The 15,023-nt window shown below is 46.9% G+C and overlaps 1 protein-coding gene across 31 annotated transcripts in view; it reads right to left on the reverse strand.

Annotated features, from left to right (window-relative positions):
• Positions 1 to 576: 576 nt before the first annotated feature.
• The window catches only part of LRRFIP1 (LRR binding FLII interacting protein 1), a 136,500-nt gene continuing 122,053 nt past the window's right edge, over positions 577 to 15,023 (reverse strand). For 26 of the 31 annotated variants that reach the window (XM_004743692.3, XM_013051838.2, XM_004743687.3 and 23 more), the window contains one exon: positions 11,391 to 14,383. In XM_004743692.3, the coding sequence (XP_004743749.1) occupies positions 12,672 to 14,383 (1,712 nt within the window). In that variant the 3' untranslated portion in view covers positions 11,391 to 12,671. Of the gene's footprint in view, positions 1,451 to 2,904; positions 3,010 to 4,088; positions 4,169 to 4,849; positions 4,968 to 6,721; positions 6,772 to 11,390; positions 14,384 to 15,023 lie in introns of those variants that run through there. The other 5 variants (XM_045066676.1, XM_004743700.3, XM_004743699.3 and 2 more) reach the window with 2 other exon arrangements.

Here is a 15,023-nt window from a genome sequence, read left to right on the forward strand (position 1 = left end):
CAAGGAGACATGAACTCCTCTCGTGCCTAATGTCACCTTGTGTATCCCAGACCCAGATGGTACTGGGGAACAGGCCCCCATGACCTCTAGCACTATGTCAGGAGCACTGTCTCAATGGTATACACCCAGGTCATGTCCCTTACACCAGGATTCTCCAAGTGTCAACATGAGGTATACTTGGGTGACACTGTCTGGCTAATATCCTGAAAAGCTGACTTGCTGACCCAAGCTGCCTTGAAGTACAACATCCACAAGGACTAACTAAAAATCTGTAAGTAACCAAACTTTTCTCTACTTTGCTCCAGAAGATCACGTAGGTGACTTTAGTGTGTTAACTTCCTCGGTTTGCTTTATATTCTAAGACTCTTATAAGTGCACTCGCTATTCTTGTTTGTTGAGAATACACTTTTTTTTTTTAACTAGGAAAAGAAAAAATTTTAACTAGGAAAAGAAAAATTATAAAATTTGATATACACAAAAAAATAAAGAGATGATCCAAAACACATGAACAATGAATACGGAATAAAGATCTTCTTTCTCTGTGGAGAAAGAATATAAAAAACCACATTACTAAAATTTTTCAGCATTTCATTTCTTTAATTTTTCTAATAGTACATTCTTTAAAAGGAGTTCACAACTTCAAGTCCAAATAGAAGGGTCACATAGTACGAATGGAAAGCTGTCATTTTCAGTGGAGCTATTGCCTAATTACCCTGGAAAAAAGTGTTCGTAGGGTTGAACTGATGCAAAAATCCCTTAGAAAAGCTTCATTTGTTGCCTGTAAAGAGTCTTCTTAAGGTCACTTTTACTTCCAGACCACCCCCTTGTTTCTAGTGAAAGAGTTTGCTTCGTAATGGCTTGTGGTTCCACAGTGTTTTGTGTATGAAAAGCATAGGCTAAGATACTACCAAAGTCGCTCCAATTGTAGATTCTGCCCCAAAAGGAAGTCCCAACACTGTAACATTTCCCCTCCACTTTCAGCAAGACACATGAAAAGAAAACTCAAGTTGCATTTTAATCTTTACTTTGATTGCCATGTTCAGTGGCGTTGCGAGGCTGCCGTGTCGTGGGACACAGAGCTCCCGTGGGCCCGCTGTGCTTGTTAAATGACCTGCGGATTTGGAGTGGTGGCCCCAGCCCGGTTCGGGGTCCGCAGTCAGAGGCATCTGGTGGCTGCCGGGGCGGTGGCTGGGCCGGCTTGGGAGCATGTGGGAGCCGAGCGCTCCCTGGACGCTCTTGGAAGCAGGGGACATAGCAGCAATCCAGGGACGGGAACAGAGGCAAGCCCACGATACCATGCTCTCCATCTGCTGACCGGGTTCCTGGACAGAGCTGACGTTTACTGCTGGGACAAGAGAGCGCTCCGATTTGCTTTCATTTTCTCCAGGCGTTTCACTAAGTGGCCGTTGCTCACCTCCAGCTCTTCTGTTTTGTCCAATGCACAGCGCAGCTGGAAGCAAAGAGGAAAGGCAGCTTTGAGGAACTTGCTTCCTCCCAACGTAAAAGGTTTGCTAAGATTCCATCCCACTGCACAGGACAGTCATCGTCTGGACACACTGAGCTCCTTGTAGTATAAGCATTATGTGCGTGCATGTGTATATTTCTTAACTATTCCTTAAGGGACTCAAGGCACAAGATCCTGGCCTCAGGAGTGACTAGGCAACCCTCCTCTGAAACAACTCAACCCCAGACACGGCACAGTCGTGGGGGTCCCAATGGTCTGACAAAACATAAGTGAGGTGAACAGATCAGAGCTGAGCCCCGGCCAGTTGGAGGAGTTGGTCCCTGAGGCCTGGGCAGCCAGGGGCAAGGTTTCAGAAACCAAAGTGAGAATGGCAGAGGCCAAGATGGCCATACCGTAGAGCCCGGGCCACAAGAGCTTGGGGGTCAGAGTGGAAGCCACACCAGCAGGGCCACAGGGCGGACAGGTCGGGGTATGACCACCCCATGGTTGCGGAGACACGCATCCTCAGAACGGAGACTGCAGCTCTACCTCTGATCCAAAGGCCTTTTGGGGGAGGGTTCCTGGGGTCCTGGCATGGGTTAGCCTCCCTGCATCCCCTCTCACTAGCAGAGGCAGAAGCAGAAGCAGAAGCAAGCCCCCTCTGCAGAAAATTTCCCCAAGTCAGGCCCCGAGGACCCGCACATCAAAATCAAGCATCACTTCACAAGACACCATACACACGAAGGATAAGCCTTCTGAGGCAGCAAGGGAATTTGAGCTGCCAAGACTGAACATGGGTCAGTCCTTGGGTGGGCATGGAAAACACAAGAGTGTTCCTGTACAATATCTTTAAAGAGAGAAAGATACAGTTAACAAAGAAGCATACACGACCATACAATGAGCAACCATCAGGAATGCACACACTTTAAAAAGATGAAAGGTGAATGGGGAGACCTACCAGCAAAGCAGTAAGGAGCTGGGCAGGACAGGTGGGTATAAGATATGGGAGCTGCAGGGAGAGGGTCTCACCACCTCAGGGTTAGAGCCCCAGAGGGGAAGTGGAAAGACTAGGAAAGAGGAATACGTAAGGAGGTCATGGGTGAAAACTTTCCAAACTTGACTTAGAGACAGACTTCATGGATCCAAGAAATACAATACATCCCGAGCAGAATCAACAGTAGGAAACCTGCAGAGGATGCACGAGGGTGAAGCCGCAGAAAATCAAAGACCAAGAAGAACTTGAGAGAAGCAGGAGAGAAGAGGCCACCTACAAATGCCCCACAGCCACCATCATGGCTGGGATTCAGCCCCAGGCTCCCGGGAGCATTGGCGAGGCCCTTTGGGGTGGCTTTGGCGCCAGGCCCGGGAAAAGTCTGGGGGGGGAGGGGCAGAAGCTCTCTCGGCTGACAGTTAGACCATCATTTCCCATTCTTTCCCTGCCAACAGCCTAGAAAATTTACCTCTCTTTGGAGTTTCCGTTTTTCGGCCTTAAGTTCATCTTCTATTTTTTCGGCATTTTCAGCAGCCGATTTATAACGGGATACTTGACTCTCTAACCTTATTACCTAGAAGGAAGGGAAACATCCTATGTGTAAATTAACAGGCCTGTTTTCTTTCTCCAGTTGCTTTATCACATGTGGAATCAAAAGGCAAAGTTATCAAATGGCAGGACAGACCATGCAAATCATTAAGACCTAGCACCTTGGGCTGTGTATAGGTTCTAGCCAAGTGAGCCCTTCTGGGCAGCCCAGTGCTGATTTCTGTGAGGGTTCCCTCCCCTTTCTGACCCTAGTCCAAAGGCGTGGCTCCCACAGTGCTGCCTCCCTCCCCGACGTGGGGCCATTCTGCAGGAGAGGTATGTTGAGGCAGAATGATGCTCTGGACAAAGGTTCAGCCAGGGCCTCAGCTCCTGTCATTCTCCCTGGGGTGGCATGGTGGGGAGGAAGCAAGGGAGAAAGAAAGGCCAGGAACTAATAGAGAGGAAAGGAAGGAGGCTTGAGGATGGCATTCCACAGCCAGGCCTGTGGCGAGGGACAGGAGCAGCCACAACCCACTTGAGACTTTCAGTCCACTGAGACCAAAAGCCTGCTTCCTAAACTTGTCTGGTCCCAGGCGTGCTATTCTCATTTGTTTCCTCTAAAACTTCCCAAAGTGCTAGCCACAGGAACCCATAACCGAGGGGGTTAGAGTACCAACTTCATCTCTCCCTTGGCTGAGGACGCAGCTTGCCCCAGATTGGCCCAACATGCTAGAGGCATAAACACCCCCATCTAGAAACCAGAGCAAGCCAACCAAGGACAGAGGCAGAAAATCTGGGAAAGAGGGATGGCCCCACGTAAAATGCATTCTAATAAATTATTTTTAAAGAACATTTTTAAGCACCGCCCCCCGCCCACATTAGTGATTTTCCAGAAACAGCCATTGTTTATAAAGGGTTAGTATCCATTATAACCACCAGAATCTTCCCAGTCATCTTCCCTCCCCTACTTTCTCTCCCTGCAGGAAACACACAGACAGCCCTTTCTGGCTCGGTGACTCTCTGCTCCTTTTTGAGCTCAGCCCTCCAGGGCAAGTTCTAGCAAGTGCACCTCAGTTAATCATCGCTTTCACTCCCCATTTATTGCTTAAAAGTACACACACATACATTTTGTTCTAATGCGGTTATCTCTTGCTCAGATTTTGCAAGTTTAAATTTGAGGTCGCTGATCTGTCTGTTGGCATCCCCTAAAGGTTGAAAGAGAAGGAAAATCTGTTAAACTCTTGGGCTTTTTAAAATGTTAAAACAATAATACCTGGGATCCAAGTCCCCTACTGAGTCATTGGCATGCAAAGCTGGAAGTTCTGGCCTATGGCCCCACAGGGTAAGGAGGGTGGGGGGAAGGAGAGGGGGAAGCTGAGATAGGAGAAGGCAAGCACTCTCCCTGTGCCCAGGTTGGGCAGGTGCCAGGCATGACAGCCCCTCTGAGCACAGAACACAAAGAAGTGGTTGGGGGAGGGGAAGGGGGGGGAGACTTCGGGTAATTTTATCTCCCTTTAGGCCTCTTTCTAGTTTACTTGTATGGAAAAATACCTTTTACTTTTTCCATACTATAGGCTGAAGTCCTATGCAGCCTGGAAAACACCGTTTTTCACAGTGTATCATATGGTGGTAACTTGGAGCACATTTTGGCGGCACCTGTTCGAGTCCCAGGGCTCACACGGGATCATCCCCACTCTGCCCACCTGCCCAGCCTCGTTCCAGTTCCATCCCACACAGAGACATCATTGCACTATTGTACTCAAGGGCTTTTGGGGGCCAAGGGGAACGCCGGGTGTTCTTGGCCATGACGGTTTTTCTCCCTGGCCCCAGGATCACACAAACAGGACAGGTAAAGGGTTTACTTCCCCAAGAGGATGGACATTTACTTTGCAGATCCATTACGTGAATGTCTGTCCCGTTCTCTAAGATGTCATTTCCAGGGTGCGGGTTGTCCAGCTTGCCGTTCTTCTGTCTCTCTTCCAGCTGTCCTTTGAGTTTCTTAATCTGAAAACATCCACCAATAAAATGTGTGAATTTCTCGACTCTAAATGAGGCCAGAATTTGAGCATAGAGCCTATGACAAAGGAAGAGGTGTGCAGAAACCAATGCCCCATAATACAGTTGAGTGTTGCTATGGGGTTATTTCCTGGGTCTTCAGGTGCCCAAGAGATTGGGGTTATGTAATCAAGCACAAGAAAAATGTAGTAAATGGTCACAATCCACCAGCCACCATGGTTGGGGCGGGGGGTGTCTCTCACCTTTAATAACCAATCCAAATAAAGAGATGAACACCCTCGGCCCATTGGTACTCTTCTCAGGAAGTAACAGCATAATGGGTGAAAATGGAATCAGGTTCACCATATCAGGCAGAAATTATTTTGTAACTCTGGGTGAAAAGTTACTTTTTTTTTTTTTTTAAAGATTTTATTTATGTATTTGACAGAGAGAGATCACAGGCAGAAAGGCAGGCGGGTATGTGGGAGGGGGGAAGCAGGCTCCCCACCAAGCAGACAGTCTGATGTGGGGCTCGATCCCAGGACCCTGGGATCATGACCTGAGCCAAAGGCAGAGGTTTTAACCCACTGAGCCACCCGGGCACCCCTGAAAAGTTATTTCTAAGTTTGAAATTCCTCTTGAATTCAGGAGACTATACATAACATACTTTAAACTTTTATCTCAGAGTTGTTAGCAAGTCAGTGCACTAGTCACCTTCACATTCTTCACTTAGAAGCTGGGCAGGGCCTTCTGGAGCCTTCCAAGCCCAGAAGCACCATCCAGAGGGCCTAACAGAACTGTGTGCTCCCTCACAGAGCCCCTGCTCTGGGAGCTGGCCTCTGCCCAGCTCTGCTCCCTGTGGCGGAGTCATGTTGAGCAGAAAGGGAGGTCAGCAGCCAGGACTGCAGAAAGTTCCGGTGTCTGATGGGCAGTCTCCAGCCCTGTCCTGTTAACCTCTGACCTCTGTGGCCCCCATGGAAGCTGCCTCCTCCTCCAACAGCCAGCAGAGAGCAGAGCAGAAACTCAGGCACAGACTGCCCACTGGTATGCTGCACTGCTCTAAGGAAATGCCTACAGAATTAGGATGGAAACTTGTTTTTAGAAGAACCCAGGAACCTCAATGCAGCTACCACATTGAGTGCTTTCCCCGATTTCGAGAGCAACCTTCCGAGGAATTGTAAACAGTACAGCAAAATACTGTTGATTAGGCTTATGTAGGAAACTGAGAGGAACTGAGTTTCCTCAGAAAGTGATCCTAGAAGGACTGAGGAACAGCCCTCCGCACAAAAAGACAGAGCAGGACCGTCGGTGAGTGTTTCTGGAGGTGGAAGAATGCGACGAAGTTGACAACTTTGGTCAGCTGCACCAAGAAGAAAGTACCTTCTGGAAAGGGGTGCTGATCACTGAGGGACCCCCCACACCGACTTCGCTGAGCCAGCAGAAGTCGAAGTGCTGTTAGCACCTGCCTCTCGACGGTTCATCTAGCCCCTTCTACATAAATATTTGTTCTAAACAGGAATCAGCATAGAGCGAACCACATTCAGTTCCCCCCACCTCGAGTCGTTGGGACATCCTCTTTGAACCTCACATGACTTGCGATGTCCTATGTGGAAAGAACTAGTAAGGGCACAGGCTGGCTTGGTAATTGCTTTCAGGCATGATGTGTTAGGGTTTTCCCAAGAAAGCAAGAAAGTAAGTATGGGAAGGTTCTCAGGCTCAGGGGCCGCCTGTTGGGGAACTCAAAGTAATAAAAAGATGGTTACCTGTTCCAATAAGCATTCCCGTTCATCAATAAGCTTTTTCAACCTAATATCTAAAGAAATCAGAAAGACAGAGGTTGGGGTGAATCCGCGGAGTGCACCATTCGGCAGAATGCTAAACCGGAGAGCGAGCATTCAGGTTAGTGAAACTGATGATGAAGGTATTATACACGTACCACAGTGAATGAGGCCACACACAGGACTGGGGAAGACGTCAGCCGAGGGAGAGTGGCGTGGGTCAAGCTCTCACACATGCTATGTCGTCAGGGGCAGCGTCCGGCTGCATGCAAACGGGCTAGTCTTCTACTTGGGGTTAGCATGCAAGGGCTCTAGGGCCAAACCACGCTGCAACACAAGATCTCACAGGCTTCACGGCCGAACATCATTAGCGAGGTACAAATATTCGGAGCATCACTATCGGTTATCAACGGCATTTTCATTATTTTTGACTTCCCAAGGTCATGGCACAGAAGAAGGGATCTTTCTCTTTTCTCTCAGAGACACCCCAGCGCCAGAGTTTTAACTCTACGTTTACAAATCAGAGGTCTGCTGATGACACAGCTGCTCCCCCACTCCTGTAGAGTGGATCTTGTCCTGAGAGCTGCAGTGATGCAGTGGATTTCTGTCACCCCTGCCACCCGGTCAATGAAGAGTGCATGCCTCTCGAAATCCCCCCAGACATTCCTCTGAAGGTGTGTCAAGGGATATAATCTGCAGAGTACAGAGGAGGAGACCAGCCCGGGGGCAGTTTGGGGGTGCAGGCAAAACCCTACCCCGGTGTAAAGGCCAAATCAGGAAGACATGGTGGTGACAGCACTGCTCATGGGTACTGCAGGGTCACTCTGTCCCAGGCATGGCCTGAGTGGCCGCACCTTCCCCCACACAGCCCTACAGGTGCGCCCTGCTACTTTTTCCCTCTTCGACAGGCAGGGGCCCACACCTCTAAAAACTGTACTCCTCTGTTGTTTCAGATCTATACCCAGACCTTGGAGTCGGAGCTGGACTCCCAGCTCGAGACTCTTCCTCCTGAGGCCATAGTGCTTCCATGCTGCACAGTTTTGATTCCCCGTGTGAAAGAGGAAATAGATCATCTGCATAAAATGCACTTTTGTTTCCATCTAAACAATCACCTGTCAATATTCTCATCCCAGTCACAAGCTTTCCTAATTGTTCTTCCAAGCACCCCACATCCTTACTTTGAAAGGCCCAACCACAATATAAATTAAGCCAGAAATGTCAAGCTTAACATAGGACAAACTTATGACCTTCTGGAATTCCTTTTAATTTACACAGTCAAATTGTTTCTGATAGTTTATTCTTTCTCTTCTACAAGCCCATCTAACACTGAAACACCAATGTCATGAACCCAGCTCTATTCAATGTAACTTTTAATTTTATCTTATATTCTACATACAAAATGCATAGCATCCTAAGAAGCAATGAGTATGTCAGAAAGTGGTCTTGAATTTAATCCGTCTATAGTACAATTTTATTATCATCGCGTTTCTATTAGAAGACTTCGAATATTCTGGATAGCAAGTACAAAATAAACGTTAAGATATAATAATGGAGCTGGCCAACAAATATGAAATAAGGGTAAAATGACCTTCACTCTTGGGGTGAGAATATGAAAAACACAGAAGTGAAATTTTAAGGGAGACAAGCTTTACAGCAGAATTGGAGAAAAGTTTAAAACTATGTTTGGAGAGAATAGAAAAAAGAAAGAAATTAACTGGATAGGAAGAAAAAGGGCACGACTTTTGTAGTTTTAAAGATCACTAAGTCTGATTCGTGGAGTGCACGGTGGGGCATCATGGAGATGCTGACCATATCCCCTCCCTAGAGCACTGCAGACCTACCATTGTCCTGCCTTTACGAAGTTCCGCTGCTCATGGCTGACCTGACATACCTGGTCATGAACAGACATAAACTATTCACAGGGTAAAACTGCTGTGCTTAGAAACAAGGCATGGAAGAAAATAAAGTCACAGTATCTCAAATTTAGAGTTTCCTTTTATACGGAGAAGAAGTCAACACGCGTTGGCTAGGAAGGGATTTCAATTGTTAAAAGTCTGGTTTTTCCGTACTGAATCCCAATAAATGTTCTGGAACACATGCCAAGAGGCCCATGAAATGAGAAGCACTTATAGTTGGCGAGGTCTTAGGACAGTCACCAGGGCAGCCAGTGTCCGCAGCTCTGACATTCCCTGAGCCCCTGTTCCCCTTGGTCTTTCTTCTGGCCTGCACCTTGTCACCTCACCTGTCCAGGGGCAGCAAGGCCAATCCCCTGCAAGGACCACAAGCACTAAGCACTCCCTCTCTGCACTGTTTTACCTGGATCTGGCCCGTAACCCTAGAGGGCAGGTTCCAACTCCGTTTTCAGAGAGCAAGTGAAACACAGTGAGAGTGGGTAGCTGGCTGGTAATAACACATTCTCAGGAGCAGGATTTCCATTCTGTGGGTTAATTTCAGCCATCGTGGGCCTCTAGCTTCCTCTCCTGAGGCAGAGGAAAATCACCTCCCTCCATATGGGCAAAGATAGTGAGAGGAAAGCCGACGTCTCTCAAGGAATCTGCTCCTGCCTTGCCCTGACTTAGTCTGATTATAATCCATGTTGGGCCATTTCCATGGTCCCTAGGGCCAGCCTCCCACACCAGGAGAGCACCTCCTTCCTGCAAAAGCCAGAACAGGGACAGGGTTTTTCTTCTATTTACAGGGCCTGGGAGGTGTGTACAGATGGGAACTATATATGTCATCCACCACTGAAGTCATACACATCTTGAAAAACATGTAGTTAAAAAAAAAAAAAAAGTAAACACTATGTAAATGATAAGTAAAATAATATGCAAATAACATGTAAAAAATTTAAGAAGCTGTGGATAGGGTAAAAGGAAAAGAGTGAGGGTTTCTTCTGAAAGACAAAGTTTTCTCTATTTATGGTCATCACGCTGATAAATCACACATTCTAACACATTGTAGGCATGAACACCCCTTCCTTTTGTTCTGTGGCCTGGACATTTGGCCAGATGGACAAATCTCATTGCTGGGTTCCTTTGTTTCGATGGCATGCTGTTCAAGGTGATCTCCTAGGAAAGGGGTTTACCGCAGAAAACAGGAACCCCAAACTGCCTGAAGCCCCAAGAACTAGCACTCCAGGGTCCTAGTGACAGTAGAGATTTAAATGTTCAAGTCATTAGGTTTGCCGTTCGCTAAACACTAAACATTACAGAAAGTACTCAGTGCAATACATCTCATTTCCAAAAACTCCTGAAAAACACTCTACTGTTTCTCCACCTTTGTATATCATCAAATAAGAACGCTGAATTCAAAATTCTGTTGCTGTTCCCTATTTTCTACGTACACCCATGAATATACTTTAAGCTTTTGAAGGAGGATTTACATTTTATATACAGTAGCTATGTTCTGGTTTGGGGCTAGAAGACATCCCTACTTTTTGATTAAGGTATCAGTGATGGAACGTTTTCCTCTGCTCTGTATGGGAGTGAAACGTCAGGGGTGTTGGTTCCTCTGGGGTTGTGGCTGAAAGGTAGCCTTTTGGTCTTCTTCTGAGTCTGAATTTTTTGACATCAAATCTTTCCAAAATGCCTTATATTCCTCTGTGCCTTCTTTACCTGAACATCCCTAAGGTCCTACTGACTACTTGGTAGCTTGAGGGCCTTCCCGTGGACATCAGTTACTGCTACAATGTCACTTACCCCTTCTTGTGGAGTAAGGGGATGCTCACAGTGAAGGCTCTTAGATTATCAAGAACTGACTTGGCTGTTCAGAATCTGCCCACCCCCCAACTTTTTTTTTTTGCTCACTTCCTGATTCTCAGCTGTTCACTTCCGTTAGAAGCCCAGTCCTATTTGCTATCCACTGGCACAGTGCCTTCCGGATATGAAGTGATCAAAACGTCTATTACTTAAAAAGATGCATGAATAATCAAGAGCCCTGGACGGCTGACCCAAGGGGTATGAAGTATGACATAATGTCCTTAAATGTGCTATTAAGTAACAGAGGAAAGGGCTTTAAGGTCTTTTAAGGAAGACCTCAAAATGGCTTGATGATCTCACCATCCAGTGAGCTGCGTTGTTGAATCATCTCCCCAGGGACCTCTGAAAGTAGGAATAAGAGCTCTTTCCTGAAGCCCATTCCATGCTGAGTGTGGCTTTGCTAAAGTTAGAGGCATCCGCCCCCTCTCCAGGCCTTTGCAGCCTGTGGGCAGGAGACTCTCTAGCAAACCTCGCAGTTTTCCACTCACAGGTCTCTAGTGGGGAGGGTATATTGGCCCCTCGCATCAGGACACTGACAGGCAAGGAGTCAGTGCTAATTTGCCAATTTCACCATATCCTTCAAAGTAGTCTTAGTAGCAGCACAAATTAGCAGAGCAACAGAACAGACAGCTTTCTTCACTGGGGCTCCTCACCAGAACCCAGGAGAGTCTATGAGGGTAGATCTTCCCAGTTCTCCCCAGGAGGGCATGATGCTAGCCCTGGTCTAGGTACCAGGAGAGACGTTCACTCTCAAGGGACAATGTAACGAGTCCTTCACAAAACACAGACTGGGAATTAGCAGCCCAGAAGTAGGCGCTACTTTGAAGATAATAATTATGTACAACAGTAGCCACTGCTGGAATTCAAGTAGCCCAAAGAGTGGAATCACAGGCTTGTAAAGTTATAAAATGTTTTTATTTCAATAACATAATAACACTTATGCTTGCCTCAAATTTTATTGAGGTTTTGGTCTTTTTTGTATTCAATTATACCTTGTAACAGTGACATGAATTCTTTCATCTCATAAAGTGTCAACGCATTTATAATGTACAGTCCTTTGTGATTTTAGTATTTTACAGTTTTTTAATTTAACTTTACAATTATTTTTAAAAATGCTTCCTCGTATAGAAAATATATTTCCTTCAGGAAGATCAAATCAAGAATTTTCCAATAATATATTGATATACAACAAATGAAAATATTTATACCAAAATACCAAAAGTGATTCAACTATTTAAAATATCCCGTTATAGTCAAATCAGCAGTTTGCGCAAGAATGGTACCTTTCATATTTTTCTCTTGAATCAAAGACAAATAGAAAGAGAAGTAATTTAAAGGTTAAAAAAATAAATTTTAGAAATGCTCTCCTGCACAAAATCTGCATTGGGAAGTGCAATTTCAACACATGTCTCTTCCAGAAACAAACAAACAAAAAAAGACTGTATAAAATGACTTTGGTACATAATCAGCATGAAGTGAAGTCAAAATCCACAAAATAAATTCAGGTATTATCAATGAGATCAAAAGTATCAGTTTGAGATAAAATACTTAATATGAGGTAAAGGGAAGGAAGATAGCCCAGTGCCTTAAGATATATTTATTTCTTATCCCTAACATGATTAATTACTGTCCTAAGGTGCAAATCTTATCACTCAGTGACCTATACACTATTTGGCCATTAATCTCCTTTTGAAACAAAATACCATATAGGTTATAACGTACACATCAAAATCAAATACAAAAGGACATAGATTCAAATGAAGACATATTAAAAATCAGCTGTACTCACAAATCTCAGAATGCCATTTGGTCATTTCAGTTGGATGCTGATGGATTTGGTCAAGAGTATCAGCCCAAGGCAAATGTTAAATAGCTTCATTTGGATTGTATGCAGAAACGCGCAGTGTGTAGCATGGTCTGACATGGCAGGAAAGTTCTCGGTTAGGACTCCTACTGATTACAGATGTATCTTTCTTTCTACTCGGGGTAAAAACCTTAATGAGGAAGAATACAGCTACAAGTAACAGTCTGTAACTCAATGTGGTGGATAGCTTGGTGGTCGACTGTCCTATGGTGCATCTATCTCCATGTGGAATGTTTTAGGAACCTCACCCAGGGGGGCAGCAGACGAGCCCCTGACCACTGGGCTTCCTGTGCAATCCTTGGCCTCTGCCCACTTACGACATGGTACAGTCTTCCTTGCTTCTGCCCTTCTCGCTTTCGCCTCTCGGCTCATCCCTGCCTTCTGAAGTGCAGACACCCAGCTCCATGCTGGGTGCCAAGTCATCGTTTTCTGCGACCTTCTTGACTCTTTGACTGGGCCCCTCTGCCATCTCATGCTGCTCTGTACTTCCCGTTTGAGGGGCATCTTCACTGTCCTCACCCTCCAGCAGGGTGCTGCTGGATGCTCCTCCGCTCCTTGGTTCTGGAGGACCCCTGTGCGCAGCGCCATCATTCTTAGCACTGTCTTTGATCATGGCTTCCTCTAGCTCCTTATCTCTGGCACTTGTGCCCAATGAAGGGGTTGTGTCATCCCCCAAAGCTGATGTGTCACCATCAGCTGTCTCTTTCCCCCCCTTAGCCTTTACCCCATTGTCTTCTTGGTTAAGTGTTTCATTCAACTCAATTTTAGGATTTTCTGGACAATCAGGGTTTTCACTGCTTCCTGCTACGCTTTCCTCTTCTGGACTTTCAATCACCTCATCTGGTGCTTCCACAGCTGGTTTTCTGTCAGTAAGAGCTACGGGCTCATCTTCCTTCACCTCACTTAAATCTGAGTCCTGAAATGTTAACTGTTTCTCGACCTCATTAAGGGTTTCTACAGGTGCTGTTGTTTTTTTCTTCTTGTTTTTCTTCTTCTTGTTCTTTGTCTTCTTCTGTGATGAATCCAGTGCCTCTCCCTGTTGGTCATTCCTTTCTTCCTCAGTGTCTTTCCTATCTAGGGGCTCACTTTCCGCATCTGCCACAGCCAGACCTGTTGCTCCCTGAGGACTGCTTCTAGCCTCTGGACAATAAGCAACGCTCTGCAATTCTGTCTGTGTTGGTTCCTCGTCCCTCAACCCTCTTTCCCCATCCTCCTTTTTGTCCTGCCCCCCATCTACCGCTGTGCTCTGACCTGGGAGCTCCTGGGGCTCAGCGGCTTCCTGCTCAGAGAACTCTTTGTCTAGATCCCGTCCGGTGCTTGGGTCCAGCTCTGTGGAGGCTTTTGTGGCACGCTGTTCATCAAAATTCACATTGTCATGGCTGGATGTTGGAGGGCCAGAGGCTTCTGTGCTCACCTGCTCCCCAGGCCCCATTAGCCCTGCTTCCACCACACCCTCCATGGGGCTCCCATCTTCCTGCCCCGTGTGTGCACTGCCCAGCCCTCCGGCTTCAGATGATTGCAGACAATTGGATTCTGCACACAGCTTTGTGCTACCCTCTCCCAAGTTGGCATTCAAGTCTTCCTGGTTTTCTGCAGATTCTTTGCTGTGGATTTTGATATCCAAGGCATCGTAACTGTCCTGCCCAGTCCCAGGATCTGGGGCTTCGCCACCTAGCACATGCAAACATTCGGACTGCTCAAGGGAAGCCCCAGTCCTATCGCCTGGTGTGTTTCTGACCTCATCGGACTCAACCTGCTTTGTATTTTCAAGGAGGGAAGCATTCTCTAGAATCTGGTTCTGAGCCTTCTCCTCATTCGTAGCATCTGCTAATGCTCCCGGGGAGGGGGCACCATCTTCAGAGGCCTTGTGGTCCTCGGCATTTTCACCAGGGTGGAACACCTCTGTGCCCACACACTCCTGGGCTGGGTCCTCCTTGTGCCGCTCTCGCTCAGTATTCTGCAAGATTTCTTTTTTCCCCACATTCTCCACAATTTCACTTTGCACCTCCACTTCACTGGCTCTTCCTAAAAGACCATTGAGAAAATTGAAGGGACCCCATGATGTGGTGACCACTGAGCACACATCACAGTGTAAACACATGTTCTCTCACCCACCCGACCCCCTTCCTAAGGAGAGCGCGGCCTCAAAGGATCACACGAGACAGAAGCCTCTGCCAAGTCTGTGCGGCAAAGCACTCATCCCGTTAGCAAATGTTCCATCCGTGGAGGCCACGGCCACTGTCTCAAAGGTGGGAGTGGCAGCTGGTGCCCTCTGGTGTGACCTGATTTTCAAAGGTGCAGTTAAATGTTAACCAATAGAGCTCTGCATTGGGCAGCCAACAATCCCAAGCAATGGGCTTCGGAATGACCTAAAGCTGTTTCCAGATAAACATCCAGACCCCTCCCACTTTTCTGCCTGTCAAACTGCACTGTGCTTCACATAGGCCTAAAACCACCTTCAAGGAAGTTTTGAAAGAGACATACAACCCCCCTTAGGAAACTCAGCCTCAACAGCCCATGTGAGGTGAAAGGAAATCCACCCTCAGCCCCGCCATCTAATTAAGCATGGTGTTCCTGAGAAAGCAGTCTGATGCCCTAAATACCTCTGCCCCACCCCCACAGGGGCGGAGGGTGGGGGTGGTGAGGGGTGGGGGAGGAGGTGTGG

This window comes from Mustela putorius, unplaced genomic scaffold (genome assembly GCF_011764305.1).
Source record: "Mustela putorius furo isolate JIRA1106 unplaced genomic scaffold, ASM1176430v1.1 tig00003869_pilon_pilon_pilon, whole genome shotgun sequence".
Lineage (NCBI taxonomy): Eukaryota > Metazoa > Chordata > Mammalia > Carnivora > Mustelidae > Mustela > Mustela putorius.